Here is a 24,613-nt window from a genome sequence, read left to right on the forward strand (position 1 = left end):
ACCTGTCAGCCCGGGGACTCCTGTCAGCACGGGGGACTCCTGTCAGCCCAGGGGGGCTCCTGTCAGCATAGTGGACTCCTGTCAGCACGGGGGACACCTGTCAGCACAGGGAACTCCTGTCAGCACGGGGGACTCCTTTCAGCCCGGGGAACTCCTGTCAGCTCGGGGGACTCCTGTGAGCCAGGGGGTCTCCTGTCAGTCCAGGGGACACCTGTCAGCCTGGGGGACTCCTGTCAGCCAGGGGGACTCCTGTCAGCACGGGGGACATCTGTCAGCCCGGGGGGCTCCTGTCAGCCTGCGGGACTCCTGTCAGCCCGGGGGACTCCTGTCAGCACGGGGGGCTCCTGTCAGCCTAGTGGACTCCTGTCAGCCCGGGGGACTCCTGTCAGCCCGGGGGGACTCCTGTCAGCCCGGGGGGACTCCTGTCAGCCCGGGGGACTCCTGTCAGCCTGGGGGACTCCTGTCAGCGTAGTGGACTCCTGTCAGCCCAGGGGGACTCCTGTCAGCCCAGGGGACTCCTGTCAGCCCAGGGGAACTCCTGTCAGCCCGGGGGACTCCTGTCAGCCCAGGGGGACTCCTGTCAGCCCGGGGGACTCCTGTCAGCCAGGGGGACTCCTGTCAGCCCGGGGGACTCCTGTCAGCCAGGGGGACTCCTGTCAGCCAGGAGGACTCCTGTCAGCCCAGGGGGACTCCTGTCAGCCCGGGGGACTCCTGTCAGCCTGGGGGACTCCTGTCAGCGTAGTGGACTCCTGTCAGCCCGGGGGACTCCTGCCAGCCCGGGGGACTCCTGTCAGCCCGGGGGACTCCTGTCAGCGTAGTGGACTCCTGTCAGCCCGGGGGACTCCTGTCAGCCCGGGGGGACTCCTGTCAGCCCGGGGGGACTCCTGTCAGCCCGGGGGACTCCTGTCAGCCTGGGGGACTCCTGTCAGCGTAGTGGACTCCTGTCAGCCCAGGGGGACTCCTGTCAGCCCAGGGGGACTCCTGTCAGCCCGGGGGACTCCTGTCAGCCCAGGGGGACTCCTGTCAGCCCGGGGGACTCCTGTCAGCCAGGGGGACTCCTGTCAGCCCGGGGGACTCCTGTCAGCCAGGGGGACTCCTGTCAGCCCGGGGGACTCCTGTCAGCCCGGGGGGACTCCTGTCAGCCCGGGGGACTCCTGTCAGCCCAGGGGGACTCCTGTCAGCCCGGGGGACTCCTGTCAGCGTAGTGGACTCCTGTCAGCCCGGGGGACTCCTATCAGCCTGGGGGACTCCTGTCAGCGTAGTGGACTCCTGTCAGCCCGGGGGACTCCTGTCAGCCCGGGGGACTCCTGTCAGCGTAGTGGACTCCTGTCAGCCCGGGGGACTCCTGTCAGCCTGGGGGACTCCTGTCAGCGTAGTGGACTCCTGTCAGCCCAGGGGGACTCCTGTCAGCCCGGGGGACTCCTGTCAGCGTAGTGGACTCCTGTCAGCCCGGGGGACTCCTGTCAGCGTAGTGGACTCCTGTCAGCCCGGGGGACTCCTGTCAGCCCGGGGGGACTCCTGTCAGCCCGGGGGGACTCCTGTCAGTCCGGGGGGACTCCTGTCAGCGTAGTGGACTCCTGTCAGCCCAGGGGAACTCCTGTCAGCCCGGGGGACTCCTGTCAGCCCAGGGGGACTCCTGTCAGCCCGGGGGACTCCTGTCAGCCCAGGGGGACTCCTGTCAGCCAGGGGGACACCTGTCAGCCCAGGGACTCCTGTCAGCACGGGGACTCCTGTCAGCCCAGGGGGGCTCCTGTCAGCCTAGTGGACTCCTGTCAGCACGGGGGACACCTGTCAGCACGGGGAACTCCTGTCAGCCCGGGGAACTCCTGTCAGCTCGGGGGACTCCTGTGAGCTAGGGGGTCTCCTGTCAGTCCAGGGGACACCTGTCAGCCTGGGGGACTCCTGTCAGCCAGGGGGACTCCTGTCAGCACGGGGGACATCTGTCAGCCCGGGTGGCTCCTGTCAGCCTGCGGGACTCCTGTCAGCCCGGGGGACTCCTGTCAGCACGGGGGGCTCCTGTCAGCCTGCGGGACTCCTGTCAGCCCGGGGGACTCCTGTCAGCACGGGGGGCTCCTGTCAGCCTAGTGGACTCCTGTCAGCCCGGGGGACTCCTGTCAGCACGGGGGGACTCCTGTCAGCCCGGGGGACTCCTGTCACCCTGGGGGACTCCTGTCAGCGTAGTGGACTCCTGTCAGCCCAGGGGGACTCCTGTCAGCCCGGGGGACTCCTGTCAGCCAGGGGGACTCCTGTCAGCCCGGGGTACTCCTGTCAGCCCGGGGGACTCCTGTCAGCCTGGGGACTCCTGTCAGCGTAGTGGACTCCTGTCAGCCCAGGGGGACTCCTGTCAGCCCAGGGGACTCCTGTCAGCCCAGGGGAACTCCTGTCAGCCCGGGGGACTCCTGTCAGCCCAGGGGGACTCCTGTCAGCCCGGGGGACTCCTGTCAGCCATGGGGACTCCTGTCAGCCCGGGGGGCTCCTGTCAGCCTGCGGGACTCCTGTCAGCCCGGGGGACTCCTGTCAGCACGGGGGGCTCCTGTCAGCCTAGAGGACTCCTGTCAGCCCGGGGGACTCCTGTCAGCACGGGGGGACTCCTGTCAGCCCGGGGGACTCCTGTCAGCCTGGGGGACTCCTGTCAGCGTAGTGGACTCCTGTCAGCCCGGGGGACTCCTGTCAGCCAGGGGGACTCCTGTCAGCCCGGGGTACTCCTGTCAGCCCGGGGGACTCCTGTCAGCCTGGGGGACTCCTGTCAGCGTAGTGGACTCCTGTCAGCCCAGGGGGACTCCTGTCAGCCTAGGGGACTCCTGTCAGCCCAGGGGAACTCCTGTCAGCCCGGGGGACTCCTGTCAGCCCAGGGGGACTCCTGTCAGCCCGGGGGACTCCTGTCAGCCAGGGGGACACCTATCAGCCCGGGGGACTCCTGTCAGCCTAGTGGACTCCTGTCAGCCCAGGGGACTCCTGTCAGCCAGGGGGACTCCTGTCAGCCCGGGGGACTCCTGTCAGCCAGGGGGACTCCTGTCAGCCAGGAGGACTCCTGTCAGCCCAGGGGGACTCCTGTCAGCCCGGGGGACTCCTGTCAGCCTGGGGGACTCCTGTCAGCGTAGTGGACTCCTGTCAGCCCGGGGGACTCCTGCCAGCCCGGGGGACTCCTGTCAGCCCGGGGGACTCCTGTCAGCGTAGTGGACTCCTGTCAGCCCGGGGGACTCCTGTCAGCCCGGGGGGACTCCTGTCAGCCCGGGGGGACTCCTGTCAGCCCGGGGGACTCCTGTCAGCCTGGGGGACTCCTGTCAGCGTAGTGGACTCCTGTCAGCCCAGGGGAACTCCTGTCAGCCCAGGGGGACTCCTGTCAGCCAGGGGGACTCCTGTCAGCCCAGGGGGACTCCTGTCAGCCCGGGGGACTCCTGTCAGCCAGGGGGACTCCTGTCAGCCCGGGGGACTCCTGTCAGCCAGGGGGACTCCTGTCAGCCCGGGGGGACTCCTGTCAGCCCGGGGGGACTCCTGTCAGCCCGGGGGACTCCTGTCAGCCCAGGGGGACTCCTGTCAGCCCGGGGGACTCCTGTCAGCGTAGTGGACTCCTGTCAGCCCGGGGGACTCCTATCAGCCTGGGGGACTCCTGTCAGCGTAGTGGACTCCTGTCAGCCCAGGGGGACTCCTGTCAGCCCGGGGGACTCCTGTCAGGCTAGTGGACTCCTGTCAGCCCGGGGGACTCCTGTCAGCGTAGTGGACTCCTGTCAGCCCGGGGGACTCCTGTCAGCCCGGGGGGACTCCTGTCAGCGTAGTGGATTCCTGTCAGCCCAGGGGAACTCCTGTCAGCCCGGGGGACTCCTGTCAGCCCAGGGGGACTCCTGTCAGCCAGGGGGACTCCTGTCAGCCTGGGGGACTCCTATCAGCCTAGTGGACTCCTGACAGCCCGGGGACTCCTGTCAGCCCGGGGGACTCCTGTCAGCCCGGGGGACTCCTGTAGCCCGGGGGGCTCCTGTCAGCCAGGGGGACACCGGTCAGCTCAGGGGGACTCCTGTCAGCCCCAGGGACACCTGTCAGCCCAGGGGGACTCCTGTCAGCCTAGTGGACTCCTGTCAGCCAGGGGGACACCTATCAGCCCGGGGGACTCCTGTCAGCCCCGGGGACTCCTGTCAGCCCAGGGGACTCCTGTCAGCCCAGTGGACTCCTGTCAGCCAGGGGGACACCTGTCAGCCCAGGGACTCCTGTCAGCACGGGGACTCCTGTCAGCCCAGGGGGGCTCCTGTCAGCCTAGTGGACTCCTGTCAGCACGGGGGACACCTGTCAGCACGGGGAACTCCTGTCAGCACGGGGGACTCCTTTCAGCCCGGGGAACTCCTGTCAGCTCGGGGGACTCCTGTGAGCCAGGGGGTCTCCTGTCAGTCCAGGGGACACCTGTCAGCCTGGGGGACTCCTGTCAGCAAGGGGGACTCCTGTCAGCACGGGGGACTTCTGTCAGCCCGGGGGGCTCCTGTCAGCCTGGGGGACTCCTGTCAGCCCGGGGGACTCCTGTCAGCACGGGGGGCTCCTATCAGCCTAGTGGACTCCTGTCAGCCCGGGGGACTCCTGTCAGCCCGGGGGACTCCTGTCAGCCCGGGGACTCCTGTCAGCCAGGGGGACTCCTGTCAGCACGGGGACTCCTGTCAGCCTAGTGGACTCCTGTCAGCCCGGGGGACTCCTGTCAGCCCGGGGACTCCTGTCAGCCTAGGGGACTCTTGTCAGCCCGGGGGACTCCTGTCAGCCTAGTGGACTCCTGTCAGCCTAGTGGACTCCTGTCAACCCGGGGGACTCCTGTCAGCCCGGGGACTCCTGTCAGCACCGGGGGACTCCTGTCAGCACGGGGGACACCTGTCAGCCCGGGGGACTCTTGTCAGCCCAGTGGACTCCTGTCAGCCTAGTGGATTCCTGTCAGCCAGGGGGACTCCTGTCAGCCCAGGGGGACACCTGTCAGCCTGGGGGCTCCTGTCAGCCCGGGGGACTCCTGTCAGCCCAGGGGGGCTCCTGTCAGCCTAGTGGACTCCTTTCAGCCCGGGGGGCTCCTGTCAGCCAGGGGGACTCCTGTCAGCCAGGGGGACTCCTGTCAGCGCAGGAGGACTCCTGTCAGCCCGGGGGACTCCTGTCAGCCCAGGGGGGCTCCTGTCAGCCTAGTGGACTCCTGTCAGCCATGGGGACTCCTGTCAGCCCAGGGGGACACCTGTCAGCCCGGGGGGCTCCTGTCAGCCCGGGGGACTCCTGTCAGCCCAGGGGGGCTCCTGTCAGCCTAGTGGACTCCTGTCAGCCCGGGGGGCTCCTGTAAGCCAGGGGGACTCCTGTCAGCCCAGGGGACACCTGTCAGCCCAGGGGGGCTCCTGTCAGCAAGGGGGACTCCTGTCAGCCCGGGACACCTGTCAGCCCGGTGGGCTCCTGTCAGCCAGGGGGACTCCTGTCAGCCCGGGACACCTGTCAGCCCGGGGGACTCCTGTCAGCCTAGTGGACTCCTGTCAGCCAGGGGGACTCCTGTCAGCCCAGGGGGACACCTGTCAGCCCGGGGGGCTCCTGTCAGCCCGGGGGACTCCTGTCAGCCAGGGGGACTCCTGTCAGCCAGGGGGGCTCCTGTCAGCCCGGGGGACTCCTGTCAGCCCAGGGGGACTCCTGTCAGCCCAGGGGACTCCTGTCAGCCCGGGGGACTCCTGTCAGCCAGGGGGACTCCTGTCAGCCCGGGGGACTCCTGTCAGCCAGGGGGACTCCTGTCAGCCCGGGGGACTCCTGTCAGCCAGGGGGGCTCTTGTCAGCCCGGGGGACTCCTGTCAGCCCGGGGGACTCCTGTCAGCCTAGTGGACTCCTGTCAGCCCGGGGGACTCCTGTCAGCCCGGGGGACTCCTGTCAGCTTAGTGGACTCCTGTCAGCCCGGGGGACTCCTGTCAGCCCGGGGGACTCCTGTCAGCCTAGTGGACTCCTCTCAGCCCGGGGGACTCCTGTCAGCCAGGGGGACTCCTGTCAGCCTGGGGGACTCCTGTCAGCCTAGTGTACTCCTGTCAGCCCGGGGGACTCCTGTCAGCCAGGGGGGCTCCTGTCAGCCAGGGGGACTCCTGTCAGCCCAGGGGGACTCCTGTCAGCCAGGGGGACTCCTGTCAGCCTAGTGGACTCCTGTCAGCCCGGGGGGCTCCTGTCAGCCAGGGGGACTCCTGTCAGCCTAGTGTACTCCTGTCAGCCCGGGGGACTCCTGTCAGCCAGGGGGGCTCCTGTCAGCCAGGGGGACTCCTGTCAGCCCAGGGGGACTCCTGTCAGCCAGGGGGACTCCTGTCAGCCTAGTGGACTCCTGTCAGCCCGGGGGGCTCCTGTCAGCCAGGGGGGCTCCTGTCAGCCCGGGGGACTCCTGTCAGCCTAGTGGACTCCTGTCAGCCCGGGGGACTCCTGTCAGCCCGGGGACTCCTGTCAGCCCTGGGGACTCCTGTCAGCACGGGGGACACCTGTCAGCCTGGGGGACTCTTGTCAGCCCAGTGGACTCCTGTCAGCCTAGTGGATTCCTGTCAGCCAGGGGGACACCTGTCAGCCTGGGGGGCTCCTGTCAGCCCGGGGGACTCCTGTCAGCCCAGGGGGGCTCCTGTCAGCCTAGTGGACTCCTGTCAGCCCGGGGGTTCCTGTCAGCCAGGGGGACTCCTGTCAGCCAAGGGTGACACCTGTCAGCGTAGTGGACTCCTGTCAGCCCGGGGGACTCCTGTCAGCCCAGGGGGGCTCCTGTCAGCCTAGTGGACTCCTGTCAGCCCGGGGGGCTCCTGTCAGCCCGGGGGACTCCTGTCAGCCTAGTGGACTCCTGTCAGCCCAGGGGAGTCCTGTCAGCCCGGGGGACTCCTGTCAGCCCGGGGACTCCTGTCAGCCTAGGGGACTCCTGTCAGCACGGGGGGCTCCTGTCAGCCTAGTGGACTCCTGTCAGCCCGGGGGACTCCTGTCAGCCCAGGGGGACTCCTGTCAGCCCGGGGGGACTCCTGTCAGCCCGGGGGGACTCCTGTCAGCCCGGGGGACTCCTGTCAGCCTGGAGGACTCCTGTCAGCGTAGTGGACTCCTGTCAGCCCAGGGGGACTCCTGTCAGCCCGGGGGACTCCTGTCAGCCCAGGGGAACTCCTGTCAGCCCGGGGGACTCCTGTCAGCCCAGGGGGACTCCTGTCAGCCCGGGGGACTCCTGTCAGCGTAGTGGACTCCTGTCAGCCCGGGGGACTCCTGTCAGCGTAGTGGACTCCTGTCAGCCCGGGGGACTCCTGTCAGCCCAGGGGGACTCCTGTCAGCCCGGGGGACTCCTGTCAGCCCAGGGGGACTCCTGTCAGCCCGGGGGACTCCTGTCAGCCCGGGGGGACTCCTGTCAGCCCGGGGGGACTCCTGTCAGCGTAGTGGACTCCTGTCAGCCCAGGGGAACTCCTGTCAGCCCGGGGGACTCCTGTCAGCCCAGGGGGACTCCTGTCAGCCCGGGGGACTCCTGTCAGCCCAGGGGGATTCCTGTCAGCCAGGGGGACTCCTGTCAGCCTGGGGGACTCCTATCAGCCTAGTGGACTCCTGACAGCCCGGGGTCTCCTGTCAGCCCGGGGGACTCCTGTCAGCCCGGGGGACTCCTGTAGCCCGGGGGGCTCCTGTCAGCCAGGGGGACACCGGTCTGCTCAGGGGGACTCCTGTCAGCCCCAGGGACACCTGTCAGCCCAGGGGGACTCCTGTCAGCCTAGTGGACTCCTGTCAGCCAGGGGGACACCTATCAGCCCGGGGGACTCCTGTCAGCCCCGGGGACTCCTGTCAGCCCAGGGGACTCCTGTCAGCCCAGTGGACTCCTGTCAGCCAGGGGGACACCTGTCAGCCCGGGGACTCCTGTCAGCACGGGGACTCCTGTCAGCCCAGGGGGGCTCCTGTCAGCCTAGTGGACTCCTGTCAGCACGGGGGACACCTGTCAGCACGGGGAACTCCTGTCAGCACGGGGGACTCCTTTCAGCCCGGGGAACTCCTGTCAGCTCGGGGGACTCCTGTGAGCCAGGGGGTCTCCTGTCAGTCCAGGGGACACCTGTCAGCCTGGGGGACTCCTGTCAGCAAGGGGGACTCCTGTCAGCACGGGGGACTTCTGTCAGCCCGGGGGGCTCCTGTCAGCCTGGGGGACTCCTGTCAGCCCGGGGGACTCCTGTCAGCACGGGGGGCTCCTGTCAGCCTAGTGGACTCCTGTCAGCCCGGGGGGCTCCTGTCAGCCAGGGGGACTCCTGTCAGCCCGGGGGACTCCTGTCAGCCCGGGGACTCCTGTCAGCCAGGGGGACTCCTGTCAGCACGGGGACTCCTGTCAGCCTAGTGGACTCCTGTCAGCCCGGGGGACTCCTGTCAGCCCGGGGGACTCCTGTCAGCCCGGGGACTCCTGTCAGCCTAGGGGACTCTTGTCAGCCCGGGGGACTCCTGTCAGCCTAGTGGACTCCTGTCAGCCTAGTGGACTCCTGTCAACCCGGGGGACTCCTGTCAGCCCGGGGACTCCTGTCAGCCCGGGGGACTCCAGTCAGCATGGGGGACACCTGTCAGCCCGGGGGACTCTTGTCAGCCCAGTGGACTCCTGTCAGCCTAGTGGATTCCTGTCAGCCAGGGGGACTCCTGTCAGCCCAGGGGGACTCCTGTCAGCCTGGGGGGCTCCTGTCAGCCCGGGGGGACACCTGTCAGCCCGGGGGGCTCCTGTCAGCCCGGGGGACTCCTGTCAGCCCAGGGGGGCTCCTGTCAGCCTAGTGGACTCCTGTCAGCCCGGGGGGCTCCTGTAAGCCAGGGGGACTCCTGTCAGCCCAGGGGACACCTGTCAGCCCAGGGGGGCTCCTGTCAGCCAGGGGGACTCCTGTCAGCCCGGGACACCTGTCAGCCCGGTGGGCTCCTGTCAGCCAGGGGGACTCCTGTCAGCCCAGGGGGACACCTGTCAGCCCGGGGGGCTCCTGTCAGCCCGGGGGACTCCTGTCAGCCAGGGGGACTCCTGTCAGCCAGGGGGACTCCTGTCAGCCCGGGGGGCTCCTGTCAGCCAGGGGGACTCCTGTCAGGCCGGGGGACTCCTGTCAGCCAGGGGGGCTCCTGTCAGCCCGGGGGACTCCTGTCAGCCCAGGGGGACTCCTGTCAGCCCGGGGACTCCTGTCAGCCAGGGGGACTCCTGTCAGGCCGGGGGACTCCTGTCAGCCAGGGGGACTCCTGTCAGCCCGGGGGGCTCCTGTCAGCCAGGGGGACTCCTGTCAGCCCGGGGGACTCCTGTCAGCCAGGGGGGCTCCTGTCAGCCCGGGGGACTCCTGTCAGCCCGGGGGACTCCTGTCAGCCTAGTGGACTCCTGTCAGCCCGGGGGACTCCTGTCAGCCAGGGGGGCTCCTGTCAGCCCGGGGGACTCCTGTCAGCCCAGGGGGACACCTGTCAGCCAGGGGGACTCCTGTCAGCCTAGTGGACTCCTGTCAGCCCGGGGGGCTACTGTCAGCCAGGGGGGCTCCTGTCAGCCCGGGGGACTCCTGTCAGCCTAGTGGACTCTTGTCAGCCCGGGGGACTCCTGTCAGCCCAGGGGACTCCTGTCAGCCTAGTGGACTCCTGTCAGCCCGGGGGACTCCTGTCAGCCCGGGGGACTCCTGTCAGCCTAGTGGACTCCTGTCAGCCCGGGGGACTCCTGTCAGCCTAGTGGACTCCTGTCAGCTCGGGGGACTCCTGTCAGCCCGGGGGACTCCTGTCAGCCCGGGGGACTCCTGTCAGCCCGGGGGACTCCTGTCAGCCCGGGGGGCTCCTGTCAGCCCGGAAGGCTCCTGTCAGCCCGGGGGGCTCCTGTCAGCCCGGGGGACTCCTGTCAGCCCATGTCGACTCCTGTCAGCCACGGGGACTCCTGTCAGCCTAGTGGACTCCTGTCAGCCCGGGGGGCTCCTGTCAGCCAGGGGGGCTCCTGTCAGCCCGGGGGACTCCTGTCAGCCCAGGGGGACACCTGTCAGCCAGGGGGACTCCTGTCAGCCTAGTGGACTCCTGTCAGCCCGGGGGGCTACTGTCAGCCAGGGGGGCTCCTGTCAGCCCGGGGGACTCCTGTCAGCCTAGTGGACTCTTGTCAGCCCGGGGGACTCCTGTCAGCCCAGGGGACTCCTGTCAGCCTAGTGGACTCCTGTCAGCCCGGGGGACTCCTGTCAGCCCGGGGGACTCCTGTCAGCCTAGTGGACTCCTGTCAGCCCGGGGGACTCCTGTCAGCCTAGTGGACTCCTGTCAGCTCGGGGGACTCCTGTCAGCCCGGGGGACTCCTGTCAGCCCGGGGGACTCCTGTCAGCCCGGGGGACTCCTGTCAGCCCGGGGGGCTCCTGTCAGCCCGGAAGGCTCCTGTCAGCCCGGGGGGCTCCTGTCAGCCCGGGGGACTCCTGTCAGCCCATGTCGACTCCTGTCAGCCACGGGGACTCCTGTCAGCCTAGTGGACTCCTGTCAGCCCGGGGGGCTCCTGTCAGCCAGGGGGGCTCCTGTCAGCCCGGGGGACTCCTGTCAGCCCAGGGGGACACCTGTCAGCCAGGGGGACTCCTGTCAGCCTAGTGGACTCCTGTCAGCCCGGGGGGCTACTGTCAGCCAGGGGGGCTCCTGTCAGCCCGGGGGACTCCTGTCAGCCTAGTGGACTCTTGTCAGCCCGGGGGACTCCTGTCAGCCCAGGGGACTCCTGTCAGCCTAGTGGACTCCTGTCAGCCCGGGGGACTCCTGTCAGCCCGGGGGACTCCTGTCAGCCTAGTGGACTCCTGTCAGCCCGGGGGACTCCTGTCAGCCTAGTGGACTCCTGTCAGCTCGGGGGACTCCTGTCAGCCCGGGGGACTCCTGTCAGCCCGGGGGACTCCTGTCAGCCCGGGGGACTCCTGTCAGCCCGGGGGGCTCCTGTCAGCCCGGAAGGCTCCTGTCAGCCCGGGGGGCTCCTGTCAGCCCGGGGGACTCCTGTCAGCCCATGTCGACTCCTGTCAGCCACGGGGACTCCTGTCAGCCTAGTGGACTCCTGTCAGCCCGGGGGGCTCCTGTCAGCCAGGGGGACTCCTGTCAGCCCGGGGGACTCCTGTCAGCGTAGTGGACTCCTGTCAGCCCGGGGGACTCCTATCAGCCTGGGGGACTCCTGTCAGCGTAGTGGACTCCTGTCAGCCCAGGGGGACTCCTGTCAGCCCGGGGGACTCCTGTCAGGCTAGTGGACTCCTGTCAGCCCGGGGGACTCCTGTCAGCGTAGTGGACTCCTGTCAGCCCGGGGGACTCCTGTCAGCCCGGGGGGACTCCTGTCAGCGTAGTGGATTCCTGTCAGCCCAGGGGAACTCCTGTCAGCCCGGGGGACTCCTGTCAGCCCAGGGGGACTCCTGTCAGCCAGGGGGACTCCTGTCAGCCTGGGGGACTCCTATCAGCCTAGTGGACTCCTGACAGCCCGGGGACTCCTGTCAGCCCGGGGGACTCCTGTCAGCCCGGGGGACTCCTGTAGCCCGGGGGGCTCCTGTCAGCCAGGGGGACACCGGTCAGCTCAGGGGGACTCCTGTCAGCCCCAGGGACACCTGTCAGCCCAGGGGGACTCCTGTCAGCCTAGTGGACTCCTGTCAGCCAGGGGGACACCTATCAGCCCGGGGGACTCCTGTCAGCCCCGGGGACTCCTGTCAGCCCAGGGGACTCCTGTCAGCCCAGTGGACTCCTGTCAGCCAGGGGGACACCTGTCAGCCCAGGGACTCCTGTCAGCACGGGGACTCCTGTCAGCCCAGGGGGGCTCCTGTCAGCCTAGTGGACTCCTGTCAGCACGGGGGACACCTGTCAGCACGGGGAACTCCTGTCAGCACGGGGGACTCCTTTCAGCCCGGGGAACTCCTGTCAGCTCGGGGGACTCCTGTGAGCCAGGGGGTCTCCTGTCAGTCCAGGGGACACCTGTCAGCCTGGGGGACTCCTGTCAGCAAGGGGGACTCCTGTCAGCACGGGGGACTTCTGTCAGCCCGGGGGGCTCCTGTCAGCCTGGGGGACTCCTGTCAGCCCGGGGGACTCCTGTCAGCACGGGGGGCTCCTATCAGCCTAGTGGACTCCTGTCAGCCCGGGGGACTCCTGTCAGCCCGGGGGACTCCTGTCAGCCCGGGGACTCCTGTCAGCCAGGGGGACTCCTGTCAGCACGGGGACTCCTGTCAGCCTAGTGGACTCCTGTCAGCCCGGGGGACTCCTGTCAGCCCGGGGACTCCTGTCAGCCTAGGGGACTCTTGTCAGCCCGGGGGACTCCTGTCAGCCTAGTGGACTCCTGTCAGCCTAGTGGACTCCTGTCAACCCGGGGGACTCCTGTCAGCCCGGGGACTCCTGTCAGCACCGGGGGACTCCTGTCAGCACGGGGGACACCTGTCAGCCCGGGGGACTCTTGTCAGCCCAGTGGACTCCTGTCAGCCTAGTGGATTCCTGTCAGCCAGGGGGACTCCTGTCAGCCCAGGGGGACACCTGTCAGCCTGGGGGCTCCTGTCAGCCCGGGGGACTCCTGTCAGCCCAGGGGGGCTCCTGTCAGCCTAGTGGACTCCTTTCAGCCCGGGGGGCTCCTGTCAGCCAGGGGGACTCCTGTCAGCCAGGGGGACTCCTGTCAGCGCAGGAGGACTCCTGTCAGCCCGGGGGACTCCTGTCAGCCCAGGGGGGCTCCTGTCAGCCTAGTGGACTCCTGTCAGCCATGGGGACTCCTGTCAGCCCAGGGGGACACCTGTCAGCCCGGGGGGCTCCTGTCAGCCCGGGGGACTCCTGTCAGCCCAGGGGGGCTCCTGTCAGCCTAGTGGACTCCTGTCAGCCCGGGGGGCTCCTGTAAGCCAGGGGGACTCCTGTCAGCCCAGGGGACACCTGTCAGCCCAGGGGGGCTCCTGTCAGCAAGGGGGACTCCTGTCAGCCCGGGACACCTGTCAGCCCGGTGGGCTCCTGTCAGCCAGGGGGACTCCTGTCAGCCCGGGACACCTGTCAGCCCGGGGGACTCCTGTCAGCCTAGTGGACTCCTGTCAGCCAGGGGGACTCCTGTCAGCCCAGGGGGACACCTGTCAGCCCGGGGGGCTCCTGTCAGCCCGGGGGACTCCTGTCAGCCAGGGGGACTCCTGTCAGCCAGGGGGGCTCCTGTCAGCCCGGGGGACTCCTGTCAGCCCAGGGGGACTCCTGTCAGCCCAGGGGACTCCTGTCAGCCCGGGGGACTCCTGTCAGCCAGGGGGACTCCTGTCAGCCCGGGGGACTCCTGTCAGCCAGGGGGACTCCTGTCAGCCCGGGGGACTCCTGTCAGCCAGGGGGGCTCTTGTCAGCCCGGGGGACTCCTGTCAGCCCGGGGGACTCCTGTCAGCCTAGTGGACTCCTGTCAGCCCGGGGGACTCCTGTCAGCCCGGGGGACTCCTGTCAGCTTAGTGGACTCCTGTCAGCCCGGGGGACTCCTGTCAGCCCGGGGGACTCCTGTCAGCCTAGTGGACTCCTCTCAGCCCGGGGGACTCCTGTCAGCCAGGGGGACTCCTGTCAGCCTGGGGGACTCCTGTCAGCCTAGTGTACTCCTGTCAGCCCGGGGGACTCCTGTCAGCCAGGGGGGCTCCTGTCAGCCCGGGGGACTCCTGTCAGCCAGGGGGACTCCTGTCAGCCCGGGGGACTCCTGTCAGCGTAGTGGACTCCTGTCAGCCCGGGGGACTCCTGTCAGCGTAGTGGACTCCTGTCAGCCCGGGGGACTCCTGTCAGCCCAGGGGGACTCCTGTCAGCCCGGGGGACTCCTGTCAGCCCAGGGGGACTCCTGTCAGCCCGGGGGACTCCTGTCAGCCCGGGGGGACTCCTGTCAGCCCGGGGGGACTCCTGTCAGCCCGGGGGGACTCCTGTCAGCGTAGTGGACTCCTGTCAGCCCAGGGGAACTCCTGTCAGCCCGGGGGACTCCTGTCAGCCCAGGGGGACTCCTGTCAGCCCGGGGGACTCCTGTCAGCCCAGGGGGATTCCTGTCAGCCAGGGGGACTCCTGTCAGCCTGGGGGACTCCTATCAGCCTAGTGGACTCCTGACAGCCCGGGGTCTCCTGTCAGCCCGGGGGACTCCTGTCAGCCCGGGGGACTCCTGTAGCCCGGGGGGCTCCTGTCAGCCAGGGGGACACCGGTCTGCTCAGGGGGACTCCTGTCAGCCCCAGGGACACCTGTCAGCCCAGGGGGACTCCTGTCAGCCAGGGGGACACCTATCAGCCCGGGGGACTCCTGTCAGCCCCGGGGACTCCTGTCAGCCCAGGGGACTCCTGTCAGCCCAGTGGACTCCTGTCAGCCAGGGGGACACCTGTCAGCCCGGGGACTCCTGTCAGCACGGGGACTCCTGTCAGCCCAGGGGGGCTCCTGTCAGCCTAGTGGACTCCTGTCAGCACGGGGGACACCTGTCAGCACGGGGAACTCCTGTCAGCACGGGGGACTCCTTTCAGCCCGGGGAACTCCTGTCAGCTCGGGGGACTCCTGTGAGCCAGGGGGTCTCCTGTCAGTCCAGGGGACACCTGTCAGCCTGGGGGACTCCTGTCAGCAAGGGGGACTCCTGTCAGCACGGGGGACTTCTGTCAGCCCGGGGGGCTCCTGTCAGCCTGGGGGACTCCTGTCAGCCCGGGGGACTCCTGTCAGCACGGGGGGCTCCTGTCAGCCTAGTGGACTCCTGTCAGCCCGGGGGGCTCCTGTCAGCCAGGGGGACTCCTGTCAGCCCGGGGGACTCCTGTCAGCCCGGGGACTCCTGTCAGCCAGGGGGACTCCTGTCAGCACGGGGACTCCTGTCAGCCTAGTGGACTCCTGTCAGCCCGGGGGACTCCTGTCAGCCCGGGGAACTCCTGTCAGCCCGGGGACTCCTGTCAGCCTAGGGGACTCTTGTCAGCCCGGGGGACTCCTGTCAGCCTAGTGGACTCCTGTCAGCCTAGTGGACTCCTGTCAACCCGGGGGACTCCTGTCAGCCCGGGGACTCCTGTCAGCCCGGGGGACTCCTGTCAGCATGGGGGACACCTGTCAGCCCGGGGGACTCTTGTCAGCCCAGTGGACTCCTGTCAGCCTAGTGGATTCCTGTCAGCCAGGGGGACTCCTGTCAGCCCAGGGGGACTCCTGTCAGCCTGGGGGGCTCCTGTCAGCCCGGGGGGACACCTGTCAGCCCGGGGGGCTCCTGTCAGCCCGGGGGACTCCTGTCAGCCCAGGGGGGCTCCTGTCAGCCTAGTGGACTCCTGTCAGCCCGGGGGGCTCCTGTAAGCCAGGGGGACTCCTGTCAGCCCAGGGGACACCTGTCAGCCCAGGGGGGCTCCTGTCAGCCAGGGGGACTCCTGTCAGCCCGGGACACCTGTCAGCCCGGTGGGCTCCTGTCAGCCAGGGGGACTCCTGTCAGCCCGGGACACCTGTCAGCCCGGGGGACTCCTGTCAGCCTAGTGGACTCCTGTCAGCCAGGGGGACTCCTGTCAGCCCAGGGGGACACCTGTCAGCCCGGGGGGCTCCTGTCAGCCCGGGGGACTCCTGTCAGCCAGGGGGACTCCTGTCAGCCAGGGGGACTCCTGTCAGCCCGGGGGGCTCCTGTCAGCCAGGGGGACTCCTGTCAGGCCGGGGGACTCCTGTCAGCCAGGGGGGCTCCTGTCAGCCCGGGGGACTCCTGTCAGCCCAGGGGGACTCCTGTCAGCCCGGGGACTCCTGTCAGCCAGGGGGACTCCTGTCAGGCCGGGGGACTCCTGTCAGCCAGGGGGACTCCTGTCAGCCCGGGGGGCTCCTGTCAGCCAGGGGGACTCCTGTCAGCCCGGGGGACTCCTGTCAGCCAGGGGGGCTCCTGTCAGCCCGGGGGACTCCTGTCAGCCCGGGGGACTCCTGTCAGCCTAGTGGACTCCTGTCAGCCCGGGGGACTCCTGTCAGCCAGGGGGGCTCCTGTCAGCCCGGGGGACTCCTGTCAGCCCAGGGGGACACCTGTCAGCCAGGGGGACTCCTGTCAGCCTAGTGGACTCCTGTCAGCCCGGGGGGCTACTGTCAGCCAGGGGGGCTCCTGTCAGCCCGGGGGACTCCTGTCAGCCTAGTGGACTCTTGTCAGCCCGGGGGACTCCTGTCAGCCCAGGGGACTCCTGTCAGCTTAGTGGACTCCTGTCAGCCCGGGGGACTCCTGTCAGCCCGGGGGACTCCTGTCAGCCTAGTGGACTCCTGTCAGCCCGGGGGACTCCTGTCAGCCTAGTGGACTCCTGTCAGCTCGGGGGACTCCTGTCAGCCCGGGGGACTCCTGTCAGCCCGGGGGACTCCTGTCAGCCCGGGGGACTCCTGTCAGCCCGGGGGGCTCCTGTCAGCCCGGAAGGCTCCTGTCAGCCCGGGGGGCTCCTGTCAGCCCGGGGGACTCCTGTCAGCCCATGTCGACTCCTGTCAGCCACGGGGACTCCTGTCAGCCTAGTGGACTCCTGTCAGCCCGGGGGGCTCCTGTCAGCCAGGGGGGCTCCTGTCAGCCCGGGGGACTCCTGTCAGCCCAGGGGGACACCTGTCAGCCAGGGGGACTCCTGTCAGCCTAGTGGACTCCTGTCAGCCCGGGGGGCTACTGTCAGCCAGGGGGGCTCCTGTCAGCCCGGGGGACTCCTGTCAGCCTAGTGGACTCTTGTCAGCCCGGGGGACTCCTGTCAGCCCAGGGGACTCCTGTCAGCCTAGTGGACTCCTGTCAGCCCGGGGGACTCCTGTCAGCCCGGGGGACTCCTGTCAGCCTAGTGGACTCCTGTCAGCCCGGGGGACTCCTGTCAGCCTAGTGGACTCCTGTCAGCTCGGGGGACTCCTGTCAGCCCGGGGGACTCCTGTCAGCCCGGGGGACTCCTGTCAGCCCGGGGGACTCCTGTCAGCCCGGGGGGCTCCTGTCAGCCCGGAAGGCTCCTGTCAGCCCGGGGGGCTCCTGTCAGCCCGGGGGACTCCTGTCAGCCCATGTCGACTCCTGTCAGCCACGGGGACTCCTGTCAGCCTAGTGGACTCCTGTCAGCCCGGGGGGCTCCTGTCAGCCAGGGGGGCTCCTGTCAGCCCAGGGGGACTCCTGTCAGCCAGGGGGACTCCTGTCAGCCCGGGGACTCCTGTCAGCCTAGTGGACTCCTGTCAGCCAGGGGGGCTCCTGTCAGCCAGGGGGACTCCTGTCAGCCCGGGGACACCTGTCAGCCCGGGGGACTCCTGTCAGCCCGGGGGACTCCTGTCAGCCCAGGGGACACCTGTCAGCCCGGGGGACTCCTGTCAGCCTAGTGGACTCCTGTTAGCTCGGGGGACTCCTGTCAGCCCAGGGGACACCTGTCAGCCCGGGCGACACCTGTCAGTCAAGGGGACTCCTGTCAGCCCGGAGACTCCTGTCAGCCCCGAGACTCCTGTCAGCCAGGGGACACCTAGGACACCTGTCTGCCAGGGTCACCTGTCAGCCAGGGGCCACGTGTCAGCTGAGGGGGGGCAGTGCTGGGCTCTCTGCACCTTGGCCTGGTTGGGCCACGAGATGGCAAGGGGGACGGGAGTGTCCTGGTCTCACGTGCGCTGCCTTGCTCTTCCTGTTTCCTCCCCTCCCCTCCCTTCCCCTCCCCTGCCTCTCCTCCCCCTCCCCTCCCCTCCTCCCTCCTCCCCCCTTTCCTCCCCTCCCCTCTTCTCCTCCCCCTCCCCTCCCCCTCCCTTGCCTCTCCTCCCCCTCCCCTCCCCTCCTCCCTCCTCTCCCCTCCCCTCCGCTCCCCTCCTCTCCTCCCCCTCCCCTCCCCTCCTCTCCCCCTCCTCTCCTCCCCTCCCCTCCCCCTCCTCTCCTCCCCCTCCCCTCCCCTCCCCTCCTCTCCCCCTCCTCTCCTCCCCTCCCCTCCCCCCTCCTCTCCTCCCACTCCCCTCTCCTTCCCCTCCCCCTCCCCTCTCCTTCCCCTCCCCTCCCCTCCCCCCTCTCCTCCCCTCCCCTCCCACCTCTCCTCCCCTCCCCCTCCCCTCCTCTCCCATCCTTTCCCCCTCCCCTCCCCCTCCTCTCTTCCCCCTCCCCTCCCCTCCCCCTCCTCCCCCTCCCCTCCCCCTCCCCTACCTGTCACCTCCCCCTCCCCTCCTCTCCCCACCTCCCCTCCTCTCCTCTCCTCCCCCTCCCCCCTCCCCTCCTCTCCTCTCCTCCCCCTCCCCTCCCCTCCCCCCTCCCCTCCCCTTCACCTCCCCCCTTCCCTCCTCCCTCCCCTCCTCCCTCGTCCCCTCTCCTCTCTCCTCCCCCTCCCCTTCCCTCCCCCTTCCCTCCTCCCTCCCCCTCCCCTCCCCCTCCCCTCCACCTCCCCCTCCCCTCCCCCTCTCCCTTCTCTCCTCCCTCCCCTCCCCCCTCCCCCTCCCCTCCCCTCCCCCTTCCCTCCTCCCTCCCCTCCTCCCTCCTCCCCTCTCCTCTCCCCTTCCCTCCTCCCTCCCCTCCCCTCCTCCCCCTCCCCCTCCCCTCCCCTCCCCCTTCCCTCCTCCCTCACCTCCTCCCTCCTCCCCTCTCCTCTCCCCTTCCCTCCTCCCTCCCCTCCCCTCCTCCCCTCTCCTCTCCCCTTCCCTCCTCCCTCCCCTCCCCTCCTCCCCTCTCCTCTCCCCTTCCCTCCTCCCTCCCCTCCTCCCTCCTCCCCTCTCCTCTCCCCTTCCCTCCTCCATCCCTTCCCCTCCTCTCCCCCCTCCCCTCCTCCCCGTTCCCTTCCCCTTCCCCCTCCCTTCCCCTCCCCCCTCCCTTCCCCTCACCTCTCCCCTCTCTTCCCCTCCCCTCCCCTTCTCTCCTCTCCCCCCTTCCCTCTCCTCCTCCCCTCCCCTCCCCTCCCCTTCTCTCCTCTCCCCCCTTCCCTCTCCTCCTCCCCTCCCCTCCCCTCTCCTTTCCTTTCCTCTTGCCATTCTGTCTTTCTTATCTGTTTTATTTTTTGAAGCAGAATCTTGCTCTGTTGCCAGGGCTAGAGTGCCGTGGCGTCAGCCTCGCTCACAGCGGCCTCCAACTCCTGGCCTCCAGCGAGCCTCCTGCCTCAGCCTCCCTCCCTAGTAGCTGGGACGACAGACATGCGCCACCACGCCCGGCTCATTTTTTTCTTTATATTTTTAGTTGTCCAGCTCATTTCTTTCTATTTTCTTTTTAGTAGAGACGGGGTCTCGCTCTTGCTCAGGCTGGCCTCCAACTCCTGGCCTCGAGCAAGCGATCCTCCCTCCTCGGCCTCCTCCCAGAGTGCTCGGACGACAGGCCTGGCCCACAGACACCCCCAGGCTGCAGCCGTTGGGGACCCAGGGCCCAGCAACCGGGGTGATTTGCACCCGGGAGACAGACAGACAGACACCTTGAGGCCGGGACTGGCCGGGGCTGGAGGACGGAGGCTGCCGGCTCAGCCCACCCCGGACTCCGGACCCCCGGAGAGCCAGCTGATTCTAGAAAGTTCTTTGGCGGGTGCCAGACAGTCCCTACAGCTGCTGCAGGCCAGGCAGACCCTCGACCTTGAACTTGAATGAGTGCGGAGCTCTTTTCCCGCGGCGCTCTGCTGCCCCCTGGTGGCCGCTGTCGCAACAGCGCCTGCCAACCCACAGTGCTCCAAGGGAGGCCCAGGCAGGAGGCTGGGCACCTGGGTGGGGTCCCCAGAGCTCCCTGGTGGCCAAGTCCCGCCCCGTGCAAACCCCCAGAGCCCTGGAGGCGGCCTCCTCCCAGCTCGGGGAAACAGAGGCCGGTTGGCCGGGCCTGTTGTCCCAGCACTCTGGGAGGCCGAGGAGGGAGGATCGGTCGAGGTCGGGAGTTGGAGGCCAGCCTGAGCAAGAGCGAGACCCCGTCTCTACTAAAAAAAGGGAAAGAAATGAGCCAAAAAACTAAAAATATATAGAAAAAAACGAGCCGGGCGTGGTGGCGCATGCCTGTCATCCCAGCTACTTGGAAGGGAGGCCGAGGCGGGAGGCTCGCTGGAGGCCAGGAGTCGGAGGCTGCTGTGAGCGAGGCCGACGCCCCGGCGCTCGCTCCAGCCCGGGGCGATAGAGTGAGACTCTGTCTCCCCAAAAGAACAGAAAACGAAGTGATCGTCCCTCCACCTGCCCCCCGGTTCGGATGGGGAAACTAAGGCAGGCAAGGCTGCCCCGCCCCTGCCCCCCGGTTCAGATGGGGAAACTAAGGCAGGCAAGGCCACCCGCCCCAGCCCCGGTTCGGATAGGCAAACTGAGGCAGGCAAGGCCGCCCTGCCCCAGCCCTGGTTTGGATAGGGAAACTGAGGCAGGCAAGGCCGCCCCGCCCGAATCCCCCGGTTCGGATGGGGAAACTGAGGCAGGCAAGGCCGCCCCGCCCCTGCCCCCCGGTTCAGATGGGGAAACTAAGGCAGGCAAGGCTACCCGCCCCAGCCCCGGTTCGGATAGGCAAACTGAGGCAGGCAAGGCCGCCCTGCCCCAGCCCTGGTTTGGATAGGGAAACTGAGGCAGGCAAGGCCGCCCCGCCCGAATCCCCCGGTTCGGATGGGGAAACTGAGGCAGGCAAGGCTGCCCCGCCCCAGCCCCGGTTCGGATAGGGAAACTGAGGCAGGCAAGGCCGCCCTGCCCCAGCCCTGGTTTGGATAGGGAAACTGAGGCAGGCAAGGCCGCCCTGCCCAAGCCCCCCAGTTCAGATAGGGAAACTGAGGCAGGCAAGGCCGCCCCACCCAAGCCCCCCAGTTCGGATGGGGAAACTGAGGCAGGCAAGGCCGCCCCACCCAACCCCTGGTTCGGATGGGGAAACTGAGGCAGGCAAGGCCGCTCCGCCCAAGTCCCCCATTCGGATGGGGAAACTGAGGCAGGCAAGGCCACCCCGCCCGAGTCCCCCATTCGGATGGGGAAACTGAGGCAGGCAAGGCCACCCTGCCCAAGTCCCCAGTTCGGATGGGAAAACTGAGGCAGCCGAGGCCGCCCCGCCCAAGTCCCCAGTTCGGATGGGGAAACTGAGGCGGGCAAGGCCGCCCCGCCCGAGCCCCCGGTTCGGATGGGGAAACTGAGGCAGCACGGCCGCCCCGCCCCCGCAGGCTGGCGGAGCTGATGGAGCAGCAGCAGGAGGAGCTGGCCGCCATCGAGGCCCTGGACGCGGGCGCGGTCTACACGCTGGCCCTCAAGACGCACGTGGGCATGTCCGTGCAGAGCTTCCGCTACTTCGCGGGCTGGTGCGACAAGATCCAGGTGAGCCGGGCACCCGCGTCCGGGGTCGCGGCTTCTAGAAGGTTCCACGGGTCGAGGTTTCGGAGGCCGGACTTGGGGCCTCCGCCCCGGCCCGGCCTTCTCTGGAGGCTCAGAGGCCCGAGCTGCCCGCCCCTTCCCCGCGGGGCGTTTGTGCAGAGATCGGGGTTTCCTGCGGTCGGGGGACCGAGGGGACCCCAAGTCCCGCCTGGCCTCTGGCCTCTGGCCTCTGGCCTCCACCCTTCTGTGCCCCCGGCTTGGCCCCAAATCCCCCCTCTGTCCCGGCCGCGGCGTCACTTCCTCAGGCTTGGAGTCGCTCCGACTCGCTTCGGTTTGCATTCTGAGGCAGAGCGAGGCTGGCCTCCAACTCCTGGCCTCGAGCGAGCCTCCTGCCTCGGCCTCCTCCCGAGTAGCTGGGATGACAGGCACGAGCCACCACGCCCGGCTCGTTTTTCTTTTTTTATATATATTTTTAGTTGTCCAGTTCGTTTCTTTATATTTTTAGTAGAGACGGGGTCTCGCTCTTGCTCAGGCTGGCCTCCAACTCCTGGCCTCCAGTGATCCTCCAGTCTCAGCCTCCTCCCGAGTAGCTGGGACTCCAGGCATGCGCCACCACGCCCGGCTTATTTCTTTTCTATATATTTTTATTCATCTGGCTCATTTATTTATATTTTTTTAGTAGAGACGGGGTCTCGCTCTTGCTCAGGCTGGCCTCCAACTCCTGGCCTCTAGCGATCCTCCTGACTTGGCCTCGATTCACTTATGCTTAATGTATAGTAAATATATTTTCTCTTCCATATAATTTCTTTTCTATTTTGTTCCTCTTTTTTTTTTTTTTTTTGGGACAGAGTCTCGCTCTGTCACCCGGGCTAGAGTGAGCGCCGTGGCGTCAGCCTCGCTCATAGCAGCCTCCAACTCCTGGCCTCCAGCGATCCTCCCGCCTCAGCCTCCCTCCCGAGTAGCTGGGACTCCAGGCATGCGCCGCCACGCCCGGCTCATTTTTTCTTTCTATATATTTTTACTTGTCCAGCTCATTTCTTTCCATTTTTTTTAGTGCACACGGGGTCTCGCTCTTGTTCAGGCTGGCCTCTAACTCCTGACCTCGATAGTGATCCTCCTGCCTTGGCCTCCCAGAGTGCTGGGATGACAGGCGTGAGCCTCCACGCCCGGCCTCCCTGACTCTATTTCGCACTACTTGGAGGAAACAGTGTGATTCTTTCGCGGGGGACCCCAGTGGCCATTCCAGGCACTCCTGGGTCACCCCAACCCAGTTCTGGGGTCACCGGGACGTCCCACAGCCGCTTGTCCCTGGAGCTCCCAGCTGCCCTGTCATCCCTACCTGGGTTGACAGTGGGGGACCCGGCCACCCGCCCCAGGCCCCGGCCTCCTCCAGTGACCTCCCTTGTGCCGCTTCTAGGGCTCCACGATCCCCATCAACCATGCCCGGCCCAACCGTAACCTCACCTTGACCCGGAAGGAGCCCATAGGGTGAGTCTCCGCCCATGTGACCCTTGCCCTTTGCCCCCGGGGAGCCTGTCATGACCCTTTTCTGTGTATTCATTGATTTTGAGACAGAGTCTCGCTCTGTCGCCCGGGCTAGAGTGAGCGCCGTGGCGGCGTCAGCCTCGCTCACAGCAGCCTCCACCTCCTGGCCTCGAGCGATCCTCCTGCCTCGGCCTCCCTCCCGAGTAGCTGGGACGACAGGCACGCGCCACCACGCCCGGCTCGTTTTTTTTTCTATATATTTTTAGTTGTCCAGCTCATTTCTTTCTATTTTTTTTTTTTTTAGTAGAGACTGGGCCTCGCTTTTGCTCAGGCTGGCCTCTACCTCCTGACCTTGAGCGATCCTCCTGCCTCGGCCTCCTCCCAGAGTGCTGGGATGACAGGGGTGAGCCACCATGCCTGGCTAATTTTTTCTCTATATATTTTTAGTTGTCTGGCTCATTTCTTTCTATTTTTTTAGTAGAGACGGGGTCTCGCTCTTGCTCAGGCTGGCCTCCAACTCCTGACCTCTAGAGTGATCCTCCTCCCTCAGCCTCCCAGAGTGTCGGGACTACAGGCATGCGCCACCACGCCTGGCTCATTTTTTTTTTCTATATTTTTAGTTGTCCAGCTCATTTCTTTCTATTTTTTTTATTAGAGACAGGGTCTCGCTCTTGCTCAGGCTGGCCTCCAACTCCTGGCCTCAAGTGATCCTCCCGCCTCGGCCTCCTCCCGAGTAGCTGGGACGACAGGCACGCGCCTCCACGCCCGGCTCATTTTTTTTCTATATATTTTTAGTTGTCCAGCTCATTTCTTTCTATTTTTTTTTTTTAGTAGAGACGGGGTCTCGCTCTTGCTCAGGCTGGCCTCCAACTCCTGACCTCGAGCGAGCCTCCCGCCTCGGCCTCCCTAATGCTGGATTAAGCCGTCCCCACGGCCGCATGGCGCCAGGACGGGGCAGGGAGGGCCCAGGATGCTTCCCCTGGGGGTGGGGGTGGGGGTGGGGGTCGGGGATCCGCCTGCCGCAGCCAACGGCAGCCTGCCCTGGCAGGGTGGCCGCTGGGCGTCACCTCCCCGACATCACAGGGGACCCTGGTTCACTGGGAACGTTCCGGAGCCTGACCTCGAGGCTGGCGTCCCAGCGCCTGCCCTTTCCTGGGCGAGCTTCTAAGCTCTCTGACTCAGTTTCCCCACCTCTCAGCGGCAGTGACTCGGTGCCCCCTCCCCGGGCCGTGTGGGTGGGTGACGGCCAGGTGTCAGGGCAGCGAGGGGCGACCGCGCAGGGATTGGGGGGTGGGACGAGGGTCCCCACGCCGGCCGGGTCCCCGCCGGGGGGCGAAGAGGAGAAGCCCCTTCCTGGGGGGAAGAGCAAAGGCAGCCCTCCCTCGTTGCGCCCTGTGCCCGCCTCGCCCAGCGTTCCAGCCGGGCCTGGACACCTGGCATGAGATCAAGCTCCTGACGTGGCCACTGGCCCACCCTGTGACCCCTGACCTCTCCATGCCACCATAGCCCGCCCTGTGACCCCTGACCTCACCACTCCCCCGTAGACTGCCCTGTGTGTGACCCCTCACCTCTCTATGACCCCATAGCCCGCCCTGTGACCCCTAACCTCTCCACTCCCCCATAGACTGCCCTGTGACCCCTGACCTCTCCACTCCCCCATAGCCTGCCCTGTGACCCCGACCTTTCTGTGACCCCTGATCTCTCCACTCCCCCATAGCCTGCCCTGTGACCCGTGACCTTTCTGTGACCCCTAACCTCGCCACTCCCCCATAGACTGCCCTGTGTGTGACCCCTGACCTCTCCACTCTGCCATAGACTGCCCTGTGACCCCTGATCTCTCCATTCCCCCATAGCCCACCCTGTGACCCCTGACACTTTCCATTTGCCCTGACCTTTCTGTGACCCCTAACCTATACACTCCCCCATAGACTGCCCTGGGACCCCTGACCTCTCCACTCTGCCATAGACTGCCCTGTGACCCCTGACCTCTCCACTCCTACATAGACTGCCCTGTGACCCCCAACCTCTCCACATCCCCATAGCCCACCCTGTGACCCCTGACACTTTACATTCCCTCCTGACCTTTCTGTGACCCCTGACCTCTCCATACCCCAATAGCCCACCC

The 24,613-nt window shown here is 67.3% G+C and overlaps 1 protein-coding gene across 1 annotated transcript in view; it reads left to right on the plus strand.

Annotated features, from left to right (window-relative positions):
• ALDH1L1 (aldehyde dehydrogenase 1 family member L1) overlaps positions 1 to 24,613 on the plus strand; it is a 74,959-nt gene that overhangs the window by 35,951 nt on the left and 14,395 nt on the right. The window contains exons 13-14 of the mRNA XM_075995954.1: positions 20,856 to 21,006; positions 22,421 to 22,491. Of these exons, the coding sequence (XP_075852069.1) occupies positions 20,856 to 21,006; positions 22,421 to 22,491 (222 nt within the window). The remainder of the gene's footprint in view (positions 1 to 20,855; positions 21,007 to 22,420; positions 22,492 to 24,613) is intronic.

The sequence above is a fragment of the Microcebus murinus genome, chromosome 20 (assembly GCF_040939455.1).
Source record: "Microcebus murinus isolate Inina chromosome 20, M.murinus_Inina_mat1.0, whole genome shotgun sequence".
Taxonomy (NCBI): domain Eukaryota; kingdom Metazoa; phylum Chordata; class Mammalia; order Primates; family Cheirogaleidae; genus Microcebus; species Microcebus murinus.